This window comes from Ascaphus truei, chromosome 3 (genome assembly GCF_040206685.1).
Source record: "Ascaphus truei isolate aAscTru1 chromosome 3, aAscTru1.hap1, whole genome shotgun sequence".
Lineage (NCBI taxonomy): Eukaryota > Metazoa > Chordata > Amphibia > Anura > Ascaphidae > Ascaphus > Ascaphus truei.
In genome coordinates, this window is record NC_134485.1 from 390,222,470 (window position 1) to 390,242,934 (window position 20,465).

The 20,465-nt window shown below is 40.3% G+C and overlaps 1 protein-coding gene and 1 long non-coding RNA gene across 7 annotated transcripts in view; one reads left to right on the top strand and one right to left on the bottom strand.

Annotated features, from left to right (window-relative positions):
* Positions 1 to 11,998: 11,998 nt before the first annotated feature.
* LOC142490318 (uncharacterized) lies at positions 11,999 to 16,465 on the bottom strand. Its single transcript, XR_012800030.1, has 3 exons — positions 15,826 to 16,465; positions 14,849 to 15,004; positions 11,999 to 14,115 (listed from the first exon to the last, which is right to left on the bottom strand). It is a non-coding gene; the product is annotated as an uncharacterized LOC142490318 (long non-coding RNA).
* The window catches only part of PGR (progesterone receptor), a 142,626-nt gene continuing 136,900 nt past the window's right edge, over positions 14,740 to 20,465 (top strand). For all 6 annotated transcript variants that reach the window (XM_075592441.1, XM_075592443.1, XM_075592442.1 and 3 more), the window contains exon 1: positions 14,740 to 16,968. In XM_075592441.1, coding sequence (XP_075448556.1) covers positions 15,869 to 16,968 — 1,100 coding nt within the window. In that variant the 5' untranslated portion in view covers positions 14,740 to 15,868. The remainder of the gene's footprint in view (positions 16,969 to 20,465) is intronic.

The window sequence follows — 20,465 nt, forward strand, 5'->3', positions numbered from 1 at the left end:
TCAGCACCTCACAAATGTGCCCGACTCCTAGTGCATTCACATTAATGTCTCTGAACTTAGCTTCAAAGTTGATTATCTTGTCAGGGTGCTGCATCTGTGTAAGCTGGGTGTTGGTAATGCAATGATGGGCACCAGAAGCTTTATTCATACAAACAGTATCTTTATTAATCCTCATTGATACAGCCTCTGTTACATCATTCACTTTACTTCTAGTTTCACCACTGTTCTCTGTCTGTGCGGTCTGTATGCTCTTCCCTAGCCGACCCTATTTCGGCTCACTAGGAAGGTGCTGAGCATTTACTAACTTCTGTTACCTAAGTGATTCCTCTGCTGTGTAGCGTCAATAGTGCTCTATATCCTTTGCACCCCTGTTGGGCTGTGTACTACTCTCTGTCTGTGATCAGCATCCCTATCTTGGATACTGTATGCCACCACATGGCCTTCTGTACGAGTCAGCTATGGACCTTCGAATGGGGCTGGTTCAACTATGCCTTAGGGTTGTGGCCTTTGTAGCCCCCTATCGGCATTGGCTGCCTCTCAGTGAACCTTTAGAGTAGCCTGAAGCCAACGCTGTGGGATGCTATCTAAACAGGGCACTGGTGAGGTTCCAAGTAATTGAGAAAAACATGGGCACCGCTTTTTTCTCCATTATTTGGAACATCACCTGGATATCTACTTGCTGGAAGCACGCCAACAAATGTTCTTCAAATTCCAGGGGGAGCATGTGAGAAAATCAGTAAAAAAGAGAAAATAGAAAAAAACATCTGTGTACTGTAGGTGTTTCAATCAATTGGTGATTTGCAGGAGTCTTGGCTCATATATATATATATGTGTATATATATTCAAATTCCAGGGGGAGCATGTGAGAAAATCAGCAAAAAAAGAGAAAATAGATAAAACATCTACAGTAACTCCTGCAAATCACCAATTGATTGAAACACCTACAGTACACTTAGATGTTTTTTCTATTTTCTCTTTTTTTGCTGATTTTCTCACATGCTCCCCCTGGAATTTGAAGAACATTTCAGCCTTTCTGGGACCAACGGAAACAGTCCCTACTAGAGGGTCTGAGCAGGGAGTTACAGCCATATTTGTTATATCACTTTATGCACTTTTTAAGGCAGTATTTTATTCACAATAACATTGATTATATTCACTATTATTTACACTTGAATTTTTTTCACTCTAATTGCTGTGGGAGCTCCCTGCTTACCACTTTCTTTGTAGCACGCCAACAAAGTCAAGAACTTTCTCCAATTTGTGAGTACTACCCAGTGTTTTTTTTATTTCATCAGATATGATCTTGGGTGAAGACAAAGTGATACCATTGCTGTAGGGGCATTAACCTATACAGTATGTGGTGAGGAGAATCAATCAGACCAGTCTTACAGGCAGGTTCTGACTCTAATATTCACACACTTGTCACTTCCATTAGGTATACCCACACATCAGAGCCATAGATTTAATTATTTATGAGCTACATATTTGCTACAAGATAATTTTTTATTGAAAATTGCTAAATACTTTTAAAAGCATTATCCCTGTTTTGACTCAATCAATCTACTATATATTTTGCCATTTACTCTGTAGCACCGGTCTCTGAACATTTGTTCTATTGCTATATGTAAACAGGGCACTGTAACTAACTGGAAAACAATAAAGGGAAGCCTTACCATATTCTATACATATCTATATTGGGAACCTATACACACTATTCACAGTGAGATCCCTCTTCTTCAACTCCTCCTGAGACAGTTATACAAAAAATGCAATGACCCGGCGCTTCAGGCTACAACAATACCCCAGTCCAATGATTAGTCCATATAGCTATGGAAAGTTCTTTTCAATATTCCAGCTGATAGAGCGATGGTGATCCAATTGCTGGCTGCTGGTTCCGAACTCCTCCTAGTATGTAATGGACAAAAAGGAAAAGACCATTGCGCAGTCTCAAGAATCCATAAATAACTCCACAACAGATTAAAGTAATGAACTTACAGACTTGCTGTGTTATTGTTCCTTTGAGACAATCTGTGCTTTTAACCTCTTCTCTTCCAGATATCACGAATCCCACGTGTTGTATGTCTATCCTCCAGGTTTTCTGTCTGTTCACAGCATTACCACTTGGTCATAGTTCCCATGTGTTCCCAGAAAGGAAATAACATGAAAGATGATGGTGCAGATTGATAAAAATTTATTACAATAAAAATAAAAAACAGCCAAGGGCTTACTCACATAAACCAGGCTGTGTAAAAACAGCTGACAATGTGCCGTCCGCAGCTTGATACAATCAGGTAGGCAGGCTTCTGGGATGATGGCGCTATTGTTGTTTGCAAACCCTGAAGTGGCGTCTAACTCTCAGTAGTTACTCTGCGAGATTCGCCCCCTCTATTTGCTATAGCTTCCTCTATCTCAGCTTGAGGTGGCCAGCACTGCAGAATGTGCTCTGCTTACCTCTCTGGGTAACTGCCGTCAGCCCGTGCTAAGCCTCCTGATGTCACACTCTGGCGTCTCTCCTGATCTCTATGCTCCTGCTTCTGAAGACCATGTCATTCCTAGCTCCTCCCTCTCCATACGTGACGCAATGTGGTCACTTCATCAGTGGATGAGGGGGGAGTTGCAACCTACTGATATATTCCCTGGAAGGTGATGAATACTAATTGCAAATTAATTGCAAATTAATTGATTAAAAGCGAATAAACTGATTAAAATTGCACACATCTACTTACATGATAAGAGCCACTAGGGAATCATCCCTGGGATTAAGTGGCAATGAACCTAGCTCATAGACATAACATTTCTTATCATTCCATATAAAAAATAATAATAATGAAAACAATTATTACATGATTGATCATTACATACAGCAGTGGGGGGTCACTTCAATCTATCAAAAAGGAGGCCAGATCGAAGTCTATATTTTAAACCATGCGGTGACAAGGTTTTGAGGGTATAAATCCAGAAGGTCTCCCTTCTGGATAAATAGGTCAGCCTGTCACCTCCTCTCCAATTGGCCTTTGGGCATTCTATGCCCCTACATGTCAATCCCTCTGGGTTTTGGTTGTGTTTGCTTTTAAAGTGGTTTGACACACTATGAGTTTCCAACCCCCTTTTTATGTTGTATACATGCTCTGCCAGTCTACGTTGGAGTTTCCTCCCTGTTCTCCCCACGTACTGCAACCCGCATGGGCACTCTAATAAGTATACGCAGTACATACTCTTACAGTTTATAAAAGTGTTTACATCATAACTTTTACCTGTTACATTTGATTGAAATTTACTGCCTTTAACACTGAAAGAACAACCTATGCATTTGTTGCATGTAAAGAAACCTTTCAGGTTAGATAACCACATGGTGCTACTTATTTTAGGCCCACTGAGGGGACAACTAGGTGATAGTTTACTTTTCAAGTTGTCAGCACGTTTATAAACAATTTGTGGGTGTTCTGGCAGGAATGTATTCAATATTGGGTCTCTAAGGAGGATCCCCCAATGCTTATTTATAATTTTCTTTATTTCTGGGGCCATACTATTGAATTTGGTGATAAAGGGGATAAATTCTCCTTGAACAGTGGATGTCTTTTTACTGTTATTAGGGTTGATAAGACTAGACCTATCTATATCTTTAACTGCACAGATAGCTTTATTAACCCTTTCCCTGCTGTAGTCTTGCTCAAGAAATTTTTCTCTAAGGGAGTTAAATTGGTTTGTGCAAACATCCTTCTGTGAGCAGTTTCTTTTTATTCTTAGGGCTTGTCCCTGTGGAATATTTTGTATCCATTTTGGATGGTGGTGGCTAGAAGCCAAAAGATACGTATGGTATGTTTTTGTTTGTATCTGATTGTTTTCTAAATACAGGGTTAAGTCTAAGAAATTGATACTTATACTACTGCAGGTAAATGTGAATTTTATATTAAAAGGATTATTATTCAAATATACTTTAAACAATTCTAGATCATCTATCGTCCCCCTCCAGACACACAGCACATTGTCAATAAATCTCTTCCAGAGCACCAGGTTTGCACCATATGGGTTGTTGTTCCATATGTAGCCACGCTCCCACATATCCATAAATAGGTTAGCGTAGCTAGGTGCAAACCGGGTGCCCATTGCGGTGCCGCATGTCTGGAGGAAGTAATCTCCATCATAATTAAAATAATTGTGGGTTAGTATATATTGTATCCCACTTAATATAAATGATTTCAAATTATCTCCAACATTCATATCTCCCGCAAGTGTCTGCTGGACTGCCTTTAAACCATCCACGTGTTTGATGGAGGTGTATAAAGACACCACGTCACATGGTACCAATATTAATTGCTCATCCCATTCAACATCTTGAATTAGTTGTAGTACATGGGACGTATCTCTTAGATAAGAAGGAGTTTTCTGGACATATTTCTGTAACAGATGATCTAAGAATTTGCTCAGATTAGATGTAAGCGAACCTATGCCTGATATTATTGGGCGGCCGGGGGGTCTGGTTGGGTTCTTACGTAGTTTAGGGATGAAGTAGAATATTGGTACTTTAGGATTTTTAACTATTAGGTATTCTAATTCCTTTTTTGTTATTACTTCATCTTCAAATCCTCTTTCCCTGATAGTAGTTAATTCCTTTTTGAATGTCTCTGTAGGGTTACTCAAAAGCCTTTCATAGGTGGAATTGTCACCTAAAATTCTTCTGGACTCCTCTCTATAGAAGCTGGTGTCCATAACAACCAGACCCCCCCCTTTGTCCGCTGTTTTTATAACAATGTCCTTATTCTCAGTTAAAGATTTTACAGCCATGTGGAATGGTAAGAAATGTTATGTCTATGAGCTTGGTGCATTGCCACTTAATCCCAGGGATGATTCCCTAGTGGCTCTTATCATGTAAGTAGATGTGTGCAATTTTAATCAGTTTATTCGCTTTTAATCAATTAATTTGCAATTAATTTGCAATTAGTATTCATCACCTTCCAAGGTATATATATCAGTAGGTAGCAACTCCCCCCCTCATCCACTGATGAAGTGACCACATTGCGTCACGAAACATGTATGGAGAGGGAGGAGCTAGAACTGACACGGTCTTCAAAAGCAGGAGCAAAAGCAACAATAGCGCCATCCTCCCAGAAGCATGCCTACCTGATTGTATCAAGCTGCGGACGGCACGTTGTCAGCTGTTTTTACACAGCCTGGTTTATGTGAGTAAGCCCTTGGCTGTTTTTTATTTTTATTGTAATAAATTTTTATCAATCTGCACCATCATCTTTCATGTTATTTCCTTTCTGGGAACACATGGGAACTATGACCAAGTGGTAATGCTGTGAACAGACAGAAAACCTGGAGGATAGACATACAACACGTGGGATTCGTGATATCTGGAAGAGAAGAGCTTAAAAGCACAGATTGTCTCAAAGGAACAATAACACAGCAAGTCTGTAAGTTCATTACTTTAATCTGTTGTGGAATTATTTATGGATTCTTGTGGCTGCGCAATGGTCTTTTCCTTTTTGTCCATTACATACTAGGAGGAGTTCGGAACCAGCAGCCAGCAATTGGATCACCATCGCTCCATCAGCTGGAATATTGAAAAGAACTTTCCATATCTATATGGACTAATCATTGGACTGGGGTATTGTTGTAGCCTGAAGCGCCGGGTCATTGCATTTTTTGTATAATTGTCTGTAATGAGTTTGTGAAGAATTTGTTTGGCAGAGACCCCGTGGCAGCTTTCACTTAGCAATAAGCTTATTATTCACATATTGTATTTACACTTTATATATTTTTTTGCGCTGAGTTATAGGGTATATCTTTTATTAGTTTATGATTCCTCCTGAGACCGTACCAATAAAATCCTCTCCCGCTATATACTGTATATCCTGCCATGTTGTAACGATCCCTGGGCTGAAGAAGGCGGGCTATGATTCTGCCTAGTCACCCACCCCCATGTGATGGAGGAAAGGCATTTGTCTGGTTTGCTTCATCATGTGTATATAAATAAACTAAACACATTCATTCAGTGAAAAATGACCACAAGGGTTATACTGTATGTCAAAGTCTTTAATTTGCAAAACTGCAGCAAAGTACAAATCACTAATTGTATCAGAATAAAAAAAATCCTGCTGCATACAATGTGATTATTTTTTCCTTTGATAAATGTAGCCAAGGTTTTTCCCTATGTTAGCACCTGAGATACTTTGGCACATACTGTACCATAACTCCAGAAACTTCATTTTTCCGATAATTCAAATGACTAGAAAAAGATAAAATGAGGAAAAAACATTAAAATATTCTAAGAGTTCTAAAGTTATGCAATATGGCAGCAACACTTAGGGGCACAATGTGTAATCAACTGTACAATATTATCAGCCGCGTCAAAGAAAAAGAAAAGTTTTTATACCCATTGACCTAATTGGGCAGTACCACGTAAAGAGCAAAAAGGTTTGAAAGGTGGAAGGTTTTTTTTTGTTTTTTTTTTTAACAATTGGTCAGTGTAACTGGAATCATAAACATTCAATTAAACTTTAAGCAAAATTGCCCATTATTTGACTCTTGTAAAAAATATGTACAGTAACTTTCTATTTACTCTCTTAGCTAGTTACGCTGCAATGATTAGCCAAAGAAAACAACACAAGGGAAAGACTCTGAGTGAATAATTTACAGTATCCGTTCCAAGCAGTCTAATCACAAAAGATATTATATGAACAATGTAAATAAACACTCCAAAGCATGTGGTATCTACAGACATTTGTTTTACTTGTTTATTAATGACCTTAAGGTTGGCATAGACTCTATGCCAACCTTAAAGTCATTAATAAACAAGAAAAACAAATGTCTGTACATACCAAATGCTTTGGAGTGTTTATTTACATTGTTCATATAATGCCAATATAGTGCCAATTTACATTGTTCTCTATGCCATAGAGTAAAGTCTCAATCTTTACTGATGACACTAATTTGTGTAAGGTAGTATAATCAGAGCAGAATGTAATTTCTCTCCAGAAGGACTTGGATAGACTGGAACTTAGGCGGGTAAATGGCAGATGATGTTTAATACAGATCATTTCTGGGAAACAAGAATAAACAGGCGACTTACAAATTAAATGGGGATAAATGAGGTGAATCCTTGAAGGAGAAGGCTTTAGGAGTCCTTGTAGGCAGCAGGCTTAGCAATAGTGCCCAAAGTCATGCAGTAGCTGCAAAGACAAACAAGATCTTATCTTGCATTAAACAGGCAATGGATGGAATGGAAGTAAACATAATTATGCCCCTTTATAAAGCATAAGTAAGACCACACCTGCAATATGGAGCACAATTTTAGGCACCACTCCTTAGAAAAGACATTATGAAATTAGAAAGTGCAGAGAAGAGCCACCAAATTAATAAAGGGGGTGGATAATTTGATTTATGAGGAGGCTAGCTAAATTAGATTTGTTCACATTAGAAAAGAGATTTCTAAGAGGGGATATAATAACTACAGTATATAGAAATATATTTGGTGACAATACAAGGAGCTTTCAAAAGAACTATACATCCCAAGGGCAGTGCAAACAACACAGGGTCATCCCTTAAAGTTGGAGGAAAGGAGATTTCTTCGGCAACAAAGGAAAGATTTATTCACAGTAAGGTAAGTTCAAATGTGTAATGCATTACCCATGGAGACTGTGATGGCAGATACAATAGATATCTTCCAAAAAAGTTTGGACATCTTTTTAGAAAGGAAAGGAATACAGGGATACTGTACACCAAATAAGTAAACATGGGAAGGATGTTGATTCAGGGAGAAATCTGATTGCTAATATTTGGAGTCAGGAAGGAATTTATTTCTCCCCATATGAGATATCATTAGATGATATTTCACTGTGGTTTTTTGTTTGCCTGGATCAATATACAGTACTGTTAGTACAAATATAGGATAAAGTATCTATCGTCTAAATGTAGCATACTGTAGATTGAACTTGATAGACGTATGTCTTTCTTCAACTTTATGTAACTATGAAACTTTAAAAAAATATTTTAAAATACTTACACTTGTCTCAATTTTTGTTTATGTTGTCAAGCACCTACACTAAATCTATTATACATACTGTATATAATACATCTCCTAAAGAGTACTGTCTCCACTGCTGCAGGCCACAACATTAGAATATAAACAATATTGATGTTGTTCAAAGAAGAACAGTTACAATTATGTCTGAAAGTGGACATATACAGTATGTTATAATAACCAGGATAGATTTAACACATTGATATTTTGTTTTAATACCTTCCTATTTAAAATGTAATATTCCTTGGTCATGCCACATTGCCGGTTATACCGAACAACCTTTGGTGTTTTATATGCATTATCATTGCATAACTGTAGCATATCATTAACATTTTCACGGCCAGAAATCTGACAGCACCCGAGTGAAACTTGACTTTGGGCTTGGCAACCATGTGAAAACTTTGGCAGCAGCTCACAACTAACAGCTGCCACACAAGTGGAGTAAGCTCCATTTACGGGTCTGCCCACTCTGATGGAGCATGATCCTTGTAGCGCACAAGGGCCTCTGGACTCCCCAGACCCAGGCTGTGCCCCAGGTGCGTGATTAGGGAAGCGTGAAGCTTAAGTATTGATACTTTTGGAGAACCATTCTGTGTCTCTTTTGGCTCAAAGTGGTATGTGAATGTAACTGCTGTTCTAAGAAAAAGAAAAACACAAAAGCGCACCAAGATTGAGATATACAGTGTATTTTAGACAATTAAAATTAGTAATATACACTTACATGGATAAAAACTTTATTGATCCTGATCACGATCGTGACTTCTATGGTGAGGCAACAGTGGGGATGAAGGGGGATGATTTCCGTCTCTGCAAACAAGCCCCGCGCGCTGGGACTGTGTCTCTGGCTATGCTGCGTTTTCAGCTCCATACGGTTGTCAGCGTGATGGCCTGCGTGACGCGCATGCGCGGCGGATAAGGCCCCCAATAGTAGTCCCGAAGATGCCTGCCCGTTTTCAGTCTTAGATCGTGATTTGTGGAAAAAAGCACTTGTGTGAAGACTGGCTGTATGGGAAACAAGCCAGCAACACCCTTCGCGACGCGTTTCGAATACAAAAGTATTCTTCCTCAGGCATATCGTTATTTCCGTAACTGCTGTTCTGCAATGATTTGACAATGTTGTCTGTGGCCTGGCTTGAATAAAAATTCATGTTTTAAAATAAAAAAGGTAACAGGATTTTAATGTGTGCAGAAGAGTAGTGTTTTTGTATTTATTATCTTACATTAGAAAAACTACTCTGAATTGTCATAAATATTGAATGAATCACTACAAGTAACATTAACATATAATCCTAATATAATTTGGATCACTGTTTCTTAAATCCTCTTCTCAAGTACCACTGGCCACCAGATACCAGATTTTGGAATAACCTATCCCATTGCACGTAGGTGAATTCACCTTATTCGCGTATGAACATAATATTGGTTGATTGCCTCAGACACCTGGTCTGGCTCAGGACCCATAAGGAGAGTTTAAAAACCAAGCACCAGACTGTATTTACTAATTCGTCTTTTGCCGCAAGACATCAGTTGACAAGGGTAGACACATCCCATTGCCAAATTGACTTAAATTGGCTGTAAGGTGTCTTCTGGCGCTGGAAATGGGTTCTATGGCAGAATTCTGCTTAGTAAATATTGCCCTAAATGGATATCAATTTTATCTAACATTCCACTATTTTATCAATATATCCATATATTATATTATTCTGTGTATTATAGTGTTATTACAGTACTTCTGTGGTTTATTAACAATTTGGAAATATCTTTGGCGAATCATTTTTCCAACAACAATCAAACATTGAAATCAATGCATCTTGGTAGATGTCAGAGTGTCCTTTTGCATGCACATCATGTAACAGTACATGCTCAAACACTTTGGGAACATCAAGCAATAAAAAAAGCTTCTAGGGACTATAACAAAGTATAAAGTAGAACATTTGATCTTTTAAGATATGCCTTTAACTCCACATCAATGTTGTGCTTCATTTTATTTTAAGACTACTATCTAAAGTGCCCCGGTTACAGTACTTTGGAGTCATAGGCCTGATTTCTATGGGTCCCCCTCTCTCCCCACCTCTCTCTTTCTCCTTCTCCTCCCTCTATATCCCCCTCCCTGCCTCTCCCTCTCTTTTCCACTCCTCCATCTTACTCTCCCTCCCGTTTCCCCCTTTCCCCCTCCTCCTACCTCACTCCTCCAACTCCTCCTACAATCTCCTTCCACCCCTCCCCCTCCTCCTCTCACCCCCTCTTTCTCTCACCCCCTCACCCCCTCTTCTCACTATTCCTCCCTCCCTTTCTCTCTCATCTCTCTCTCCTCCCCCTTATCTCTCTCCATCCCATCACTTTCCCTTAATACAGTATCTTATGATGTCCCCAATTCTTTCCGCCTCTTTCTTACTTTCCAGCTTTCTTGCTTTCCCCACACGTGTCAACTATCTTCCTCTGTTTATTCGTCTGCTTTCTGTGTAAACTTTATAGCTATCTCTCTCTTCTTCACTGGGCTAAGTGTATTATGATGTCATGTGCCAGATACATAGTCTACCACGTACAACACCCATCGGCTGACTGGTTTGTCAGAGAAGTTTTAATCACCCATAAAATTTGTTTAAATATTTTTTTTAAGTATACATAGGTGCACATCCATAGGCTCCTCTTAGTACTGTATGCCTGAAAAAAGGGTCAGGTGTCTAGGTTTCATGGTCTTGGAGTTATAGTCCTGACAGAGAGGCACAGAGACTCTCTATTTTATTATTATTATTATTATTATAGATGTTCAAAACACTACTTCTAACCAGGTTTTAAAAAAAATATACATAGCCAGTACCAAACACAGTTCAATTTACAGGACATCTGTCATCAGCGATAATATTTAACCCCTTCAGTGCCCTTATGATATACAAATTATGGCATGAAGGATGGCACCCTGGGGGTTCTTATGACATGCTCTGTCATTTTTTAGGGGGTGTAGGCGATCAGCGTTTCACAAGGGCGCTGACAGTGAACTTCTCCCCATTTTTCTTTAGCCCAACGGACGCAGGGAGCGATCTCATGATCGCTAGTGTCAGAAGGTACGTGGCCATAGTACTGAATGGGTTACGTAATAATACCCAAAGAACAAAGCCTTACCTGGAAAGTTATAAAGGACGGAGCTGTTGGCTTAATGTGCTGTTCTGAAGCGATCACTACCATTATAGTCTGAATCGGTCTAAATAATGTCCTGTATTTTTGTTCATATACAAATAGCAAACTATCCCATTACCATACACATGCTATCTCTACTGGAAAAAATTGCAATGGATAAACAGATCCAGGGGGCCGGCTGCAGGTTTTCTGGTATTTTAATTTCCTTATGTGAAAGCATCTTTGAATTTAACTCTATCTTCCTTTTAAAGCCAAATTTAACGATGCTTCACGAAGAAGGGAGGATCAGAGCTGCAGACAGTCAGTACCGACAGCTGTCCAGTGGCAGCTCAGTTCAGTTGTGGTCGCCATTCTCTTACTCCATGATGAAAGTGAGCTAAGGACAGTAGCATATTTCAAAGTTAAATGTAACTGATTGACACCTTTATAAAAAATATATTTTTTTTTATATGGACGGGAAGCACCAGTCCCCCGGGCTAAAACACTATTTTCAACTCCAGGACCCCATGGTTCCTGAGAAACTTAACGGGAAGGGTAGCATACCACTATGGCAAACAAAATGGTGGCTGAAATCTTCCAGGTCACATGGGCCAATAGGAACCTGTGATGCCATCTGTTTTGTATTCCTATTGGTCCAGATGATGCAAGGTATTTAAATACAAGGAAGTACCTGTGCATACAATTATAATGTTTGATTAAACTTTATTAATATAATTTCTTGACCCCATATATGTTGGCACATTATAAATAAACGATGATATTAATAATAATAATAATAAATGCTTTTATTTATTTATTTATTTTATTTATAAAATATTTTACCAGGAAGTAATACATTGAGAGTTACCTCTCGTTTTCAAGTATGTCCTGGGCACAGAGTAAAACAAATAGTACATGGTTACAAGTACAGTTCCATAAATGAACAGGGTATACATTATATACAGGACATTGCATGCACAGTTAAAGAAAATATATATTATGAGCGTATGAAACAGTTACAGACCAGGTTAAAATGTGAGACAGCCTTAGATTTGAAAGAACTTAAACTGGTGGTGGATGTGAGAGTCTCTGGTAGGTTGTTCCAGTTTTGGGGTGCACGGAAGGAGAAGGAGGAACGTCCGGATACTTTGTTGAGCCTTGGGACCATGAATAGACTTTTGGAGTCTGATCTCAGGTGATAAGTGCTGCAGGTGGTAGGGGTGAGGAGCTTGTTCAGGTAGCTGGGTAGCTTGCCCATGAAGAATTTAAAGGCAAGACAGGAAAGGTGAACTTTGCGCCTAGACTCTAGTGTTGACCAATCTAGTTCTTTGAGCATTTCACAGTGATGTGTGTTGTAGTTGCATTGGAGAACAAAACGACAAATTGAATTGTAGAGGGTGTCAAGTTTGCTAAGGTGGGTTTGAGGAGCCGAGCCATATACTATGTCTCCACAGTCAATAATTGGCATTAGCATCTGCTGTGCGATACGCTTTCTGACCAGGAGACTTAGGGAGGATTTGTTCCTGTAAAGTACCCCTAGTTTGGCATAGGTCTTGGTTGTCAGGGTATCAATGTGCATCCCGAATGTTAAGTGGGAGTCAAACCATAAGCCCAGGTATTTAAAACTAGTGACAGGTGTTAGGGTGGTGTTAGCGTTGGTTCTAATCAGGAGCTCAGTCACTGGAAGCTTTACAAATTTAGTCTTGGTCCCAAATACCATTGTTACAGTCTTGTCAGTGTTTAAAAACAGTTTCTTTTGGGAAATCCAGTTTTCGAGTCTCAAAAAGTCAGACTGAAGTATGTGTTGAAGGTCAGACAGGCTATGACTGTGTGCATATAGGATTGTGTCATCTGCATACATGTGTATTGAGGCTTCCTTACAAGCTGTGGGAAGATCATTAATGAACACTGAGAAGAGTAGGGGCCCCAGAACAGAGCCTTGCGGGACACCACAGGTGATATCCAGGGGGTTGGAGTTAGAGCCTGAGATGGACACATGTTGGGATCTTCCTGATAGGTAGGACTGAAACCAGTTTAAAGCATGTTTCCCTATTCCAGAGCTCTGGAGTTTGTTAAGCAGGATAGCATGATCGACTGTGTCAAAAGCCTTTGAAAAATCTAGGAATACTGCACCAGTGAGTTGTCCCCGTTCTTTTAGGGGGGAGGTTGCAATCTTTGCACAGAACCAGCGTGCTAAGGGTTAATATCTGCTTTTGCTTGTACTATGTGTAATGTCAACCCTACCCACCGGATTGTTAATGACCCAGGAGGACAAAGGACTTTGAAACAACAGCTGCATTCAATCTGAACCCCTTCAGTCTACATCTGCGTCACCCCAATGGCGGACAGACTTTGGCACAGGCGAAGGGCAGCTAGAGGGTGTGAGCCATTTGCTGCCGTTTGCTGATATTAAAGCTGCTCTATTTCAATCTGAAACTCACCCGGCCTTTTACCCCTGTACCCAATATTCCAAATCTAACTGTCCATGAAATGTCTGTGAATTGACTATATAACCTCTGTTCATGTAATGTAACCATGTATTGTTATAACTCTGTGCCCTGGACATACTTGAAAACGAGAGTTAAATCTCAATGTATTACTTCCTGGTAAAACATTTTTATAAATAAATAAAATAAATCTTTTTCCGATGCCTTTTGGTGATAAGCGTGTTGCTGGTCTTCAAAGTCCCAGGTAAACTGTTCTTTTGCCCTGACTTTTTGTTTACAAAGTAATTATGAAGTCATCATTAATCACATATATGAACAGAAGTAGCTGATAAGCTTGAATTCAGTGGTCCTGATGAAGAGCAGCGCATATTCATTGTTTAGAAGATAAATGTAAGTAGTCAATTACTTTAAAGGTGATTGAATCTTTGTAAGGAAGCCAATTACACTGATAGAGGGGGTTGCATTAGTTTAACTTGCTACAGGTGTACATTGTACTGCCCCTTAACAGTATCTGGAATTGATCATCTGAAACAAAGGGGAAACATGTTCAAATATGCTTAAAACAGAACATATCGGTAAAGCCAGAAACAGCCTTTTCTCCTTCTAGAAACAAGATGTGTAAGTTTCCAATGAGATTTAAAGAGCAGTATTCCAAAAATGCTTTTGAACACAAAATATATACTGTATGTTTTCTGATTGTGCAAAAAATGAGTACAATCTACAGCTCTACAAACATCACTTTTGAAGACATCAGTTGTAATGTTGGTGACACCACAAACAGAAAAAGAAAGTTCATGCTCAGCATCTGAATTGAATTCATTGCTGCCAGAAACAATTTGCAACCTACATGTTCATCTAACAAAGAAGAGGTTAACTAAATGCCCTTTTTTGTTTGTACTTTTCTAGTAGTAAAAAGATGAATTAACAGAATAAATGGGACACTAATGACTTTAATAAATCAACTGGAGTTTTTTTTTTTAACCTCCAGCACTGCATGAGTTAAAGTTACCATTTGCAAACCCTCTCCAGCAGCCAAGAGGTTAAAGAAATTAGGCAGGGAATCATTGTGACGACACTAACAAGTGTGCTGTGCTCATCCGCTGCCACCGCCAGGGGGCGAGTGAGAACAACCCTGCGTTACACCTGTGTGGCTGACACCAACATCTCGCACCAGGGGAAGGAGGGGAAACATCAGAATGGAAATCGGATGAGGCAAGAGCCAGCACCGCAGACCTCTGAAGGGGGCAGAACCACACACCTGCCGAATAATGGGCACAGATCTCCGCCTGTGTAACCTGCATTATCAATGTATTGGACACCCAGCCATCACTTGTATTCCATAGGGAAACAGCCATCACTTGTACTCAATAGGGAAACAGCCATCACTTGTACTCCATAGGGAAACAGAAACAGGCTAGAACAAATAAAAACATCATTACAAAAAAAGAGAGAGAGAGCCTCGGATTTAAATCAGTGAAAACAAATCCATTGATTAATAGAAAAAGGGTGGTACAAAGCAACACAGCACACAGCGTGCATCAGCAGGATAATGAGTTGTACAGAACGAACAGAATAACCCAAGAGAGCAGAGGGATACAGCAGCAGCCACTGATCTCGCAACAGCAGCCACTGATCTCGCAACAGCAGCCACTGATCTCGCAACAGCAGCCACTGATCTCGCAGCAGCAGCAGCCACTGATCTCGCAGCAGCAGCCACTGATCTCGCAGCAGCAGCCACTGATCTCGCAGCAGCAGCCACAGATCTCGCAAAAGCAGCCACTGATCTCTCAGCAGCAGCCACTGATCTCGCAGCAGCAGCCACTGATCTCGCAGCAGCAGCTCCTAGGCTCGCAGTGTTCCGGGCTGTGTTTACGCAGTTGGCACTGCAGGAGAGAGCAGCACACGGTGACCTCGCCTATAATCCGGGGGAAGAGCTCCCCACTGGGAACATTACCCGTGCCTGGCAGTCACAGAGCAGTGTCCGCCTGATCTCCCTGCAAAGTGACGGGAAACTACTACTTTGTACTCAATTCTGTACAAAATAATCAAAGTCAGACAGAGGCAGGGGACGCGCGTGTTTCTGTCTCTACAGCTGGCACCCACACTGATTGGGACAGGAGAAGAAGGGGAGCTGGAAGTGCACATTGGCAGCAATGTTGTCAGAATAGACCTGTTGTTATAATAGGAAGAAGGGATACTGCAGGTTGGGAGTATGACCTGCGGACCCAAGATTACCTGTTGGAAGTAGCCTTTCAGTTTGAGACACTGAAGCTACTACATGGAGGGTCAGAAGAAACGATCAGGGGTCACTCAACCTCCCCACTACCCTGGAGCAGAGACGACAAGACCCCCGAGAAGACCTTCTACGGACCAGGTGGATCTTTTCCAGGAGGACTCTGACCCAGATGCCATTTCATTGGACAGTTTTCTCTATCAGAGACCCGAGGATGAAGACCCAAATCAGAAAAGGGAAGGGCTATCATCTCCTGATAACAGTGATCTGGAGAACGTGTTGGATTCCATTCTGGACACATCACCACCCGGTCAACTCCACCCGTGGTCCCATTTCGTCGCTGCTGAGATACCCGACATCACAACAACTTCTACCCTGAGCTCCTCTGGAAAAGTTAAGACCCTCAGTGCAAGCCCCACTACGGCTCTTGGACAGGTCACTGTTTGGACTGGGACCACGGTGGCTGCAGCAAAAGCCATGAAAGACTCAATGTCACCCAAGGGGAAAGAGAAAGCCACCCTGGAAGAGATTAAGGAAGAGGGCAACAATTTCCCAGGGAAAAAGGATAGCTGTCAAGCTGTTGGCACTCTCCGCCCTATACTGCCCCCAGACCTAGACTTCTTTCAAATGCCCATACTGCCCTTCAATCCAGCATATTTAGCGGCTCGGGCACGACAGATCCTGGAGGTTGATCAAAGTGACCAGAGACCTTCACCTCCAAGCACTTCCCACATGCCTCAACATTTGGTTACATATGCAAATCCTCAGCCCAGCATAAAACAGGGCTCATATTTGTACCCTGAGATTCAACCAGATGCCAAGATTAAAAAGGAAGGGGCTTCCAAAGAAAGCCCGTTGTGTCCTGATTACGGATTAGCTCCTCAGCATACTAGATCCCCTGAGCCTGGTCATTCTTTGGATTTCCTTCAGTATAAAAACTCCGCACCTGTCTATGATTTCTTTAAGTCAGCACAGGGGAAAAAAACAGAGAGCCCCGGTCTTGTTCTACCTTCCACTTCAACTGCACCCCAAACCATGTACCAGCCCCTCAGCCTCAATGGTCATCAACGTCTTGTACATCAGACAGCAGTCATGAAAGAAAGTTATTTACCGCTGTTGCAAGTACCATATGCTCAATGGATCAGGTAATTTCTCACCTTTAGTTACCAATGCAAAAAAGGTGTTTTACTGGAAAAAAACATGACAAATAGAATTGTATTTGAGTATACTTTAAACAAATACATTTTGTTTTTTTTGTTTTAAAAAAAGGGTTAATCGGAATGTGAAATGTTTAGTTTTGGTGCAGGAGGCAAAGGGAAATTAAGTAATTGTACACAGCAACTGCTTAAATTAAGTAGTATATACATGAGATTAGATATGTGTGTGTTTCTTTTATTTATAATCTACACAATTTATTTGCTATAATTCTTAAAAAATAATACATAATAATAGTAATAATAATACATTTAAAACTATGTCCTAATTCTATGTGTAGTTTTGGGGTCTTAACTTTTACCTATTGAATAAATCAACTACTTCAAATACTTTAAACTGACAAGATCACAACTTCTATTGTGGACTCGCTTTATCTTCTTGATCTAGAAAAGTGTACAGTAGTAAAGTGTTCCCCCTCAGAAAGACACAGGGATGCAAAGTCCTCTAAAACATTCAGCAGCAGCCTGTTTAGATTGTATTAGCGTTGTGTATGGCTCATATTGTATCAGAACTATTATTCTGTATGGGTGAAATAGAAGACATATTGGTCTAGCCATGAAAGTCTAACATTTACTGTACAAGTACTGCAGGTCTCCGGAGTGTTATACTGTATCAAAGTAAAGAAAGTTAACTCTACAGAGCTGAAAACTAGGGTACTGGGGATAACACAATTAAAGCAGCAATCCCACCCATCTGACCTAAAAGATAGGAACCAGATAGTGCCCATACTGTAAATCAACCGTGTTATTTTCAATAAGATACTGTATTTTACCAGTTAAGCTATTGGTATTACTTCCTAGCTTTGAAATTCACCCTGGTCACTTGGGCCAAAAGGAATTCGGCAACATCCTAGTGGCCCATGTGACAGCCATTTTGTTTCCCCTTTAGGGAACTAAACACGGCTTGTATCAGTAAGTACTGTATCTCAGGGACAAGATCTGCCCGGAGCTGAAAATGGTTCCCATCCTTTAAACAAAAACAAAAAAAAGGGGGGGTGGGAGACATACAGGGGGCAATACACAAAATATGGCGACTGGATTGCTTCTTTAACTTTCAAATAAGATAAGACTAGTTCATTGCTAATAAAAGGAAGCACAATGCTCTGGGAGTTCACATATCTTTAAAGTTTACAAAAACAAACACGTTTTGGTGTTTTTTTATCCTAAATTTCATGTATTTAAAGGCGAGCTGTACTAATTTATAATAAACAGGAAAATGGTATATAGGGTGAATGCAGTGACTTGAAAATATGATTTGTACACGGATTGCAATATCACTAAGATATTCTAAGATGCATTGCACTAACTGATAATGTGCACTTAAGTATTATTATTAGTATTTATTTGTGTTTCATGTAATTTGATACAGTAACCCAACAAGATACTGGATCTATGTTACATAGTTACATAGCTACATAGTAGATGAGGTTGAAAAAAAGACTACATTCAACCTGTTAAATGTTATGTTATGCAGTTATCATGGCAGGTATGTTATAACACCTTGAGTGCTGAGGGTGTTTGTAGCTAAGAAATTTTAATAGGTACTACAATGATAATATTATTAAAGCAGTAATCCCCCCCAGGAAGGCAATAGGAGTTTAACTCATACAATATTAGTATCTTGCTCCATAAGCATGTCCTGCTCTTTTTTAGTGTTCAAAATCATGACTTTGTAAATCTCTGAAACTTTAGACTGCAAATGGGTTCTGGGAGAGCTCAATTTTAGAGTGCAGCGCAGACCGCTGCTTTAATGTAAACTAGACAAATATGCTCCCCCTGGCAGATCTTCTAGATCAGGGGTGCTCAAACTCCTGGGGGTCGCGAGATTTTTCAGTGGGGGTGTGCGGTTGCAGATGCCCTGCACTCTTCCCCAAGGCATTTAAATTAAATGCCGGGGGGACCATATGAATCCCCTTTTACTTCACTTACTGTACCTTGTCTCCTTCACTTACTGTACTTTGTCTCTGGCAACACATTGCCATGGCAACGGGGCATCAAATGACGTCACGTGACATCACGTTACCATGGTAACACGGCATCACGTGACCCCACGGTGTCATTTGATGCCTGAGACATGGAAAGGAGGGGGACGCGAGCAGGGGGGCAATGCAGGCAGGGGGGTGCAGGGGGGGGGAAGTTTGCACACCCCTGCTGTAGATTACAGTACTATCCACAGTTTAATATTTTCCAAAAGCTAATTGTTTTTATTTTTGGGAACAAAATGGAATAAAATCAGGTCAATAAGAACATATTATACAAATCTGTCTGTCAGTGACAAACTACACTATCAATGTAGGGTTATGTTCACCGCTACTACCAAGCCCCATGAACAACAAAGAATATTGTTTGTAAAGAATTGCTTTTGCAGCATAGAAACACTGGAAACACACACACACACACATATCTTACGGCAAAAATAAAAATTTGCTTTTCTAATTCCGTAATGGGATAAAAATATAATAATATATGTGAATGCGTGTGTTTAGTAAAACTATCATTAAATAGGCTCTTATCAAATGTTTATGTATCTCCGAAGTTATACAAGTTTGTAGAATATTACCATAATGCTGTGCCAGAATGGCAGTCATATTAAATATCCACGGGGAAAGCACTATACCAGTGTTTCCTAACGTCTTTTACATTGTGCACCCCCTGCTAGAAAATATTTTTTCCGTGAACCCCTAATGAATACATTTTATTGCATACTCAGACTATTGCTACCAAATCTGTTTGACTGATCCCAGGCCGTATAGTGCCCTGCGCTTCGTGGGGGAACTGCACCTCTGTGTTCACAGACGCCATGGGCTTGATAGTTGTCAATTACGGTGGAATCTTCAAAGTGACACCCCACAATGCATTGCTGCTCTGGACGCAGAGCATTATGGGGAGCGACTTTACTTCCTTCTGTATTTGACAGTTGTATCCTCCCCCCCCCCCTCCCCGCCCCGAGCCAAGTGGGCAGTACTTACTGCCTGGTATGCACCATTAAACCCACTATACTGCCTGGTATGCACCATTAAAGAATTTTTTGGGTGAACCCCTTGGAGACACCTCTCGGACACCCTGTTGGGAACCACTGCACTATACCACAGATAGATTGTGGTATTTTCTGTGGGAAAATACCACCCACCATTAACAGAGAGAATATACCCATTTCAATTACGAGTGAGGATAACTGTCTCCAAACCTCAAAAGCCTTGGCTACTATGTTAACTCTACTCCCAACAGTTGCTGCCATAATTAGAGGTTTATAAGCCGCAGGAAAAACTAACAGACACCAAAGAATTCTGGGAATTCTGGTATTTCACATAGGGATTTCTTTCAGTGTAATAATGTAATATTTTGGAGCTGTATGATGTAACTGTGATGTTATGCAGCATCACAGTGGGACTTTTTGGTCAGTAAGTAATATGTCAGGCAGTACTCAA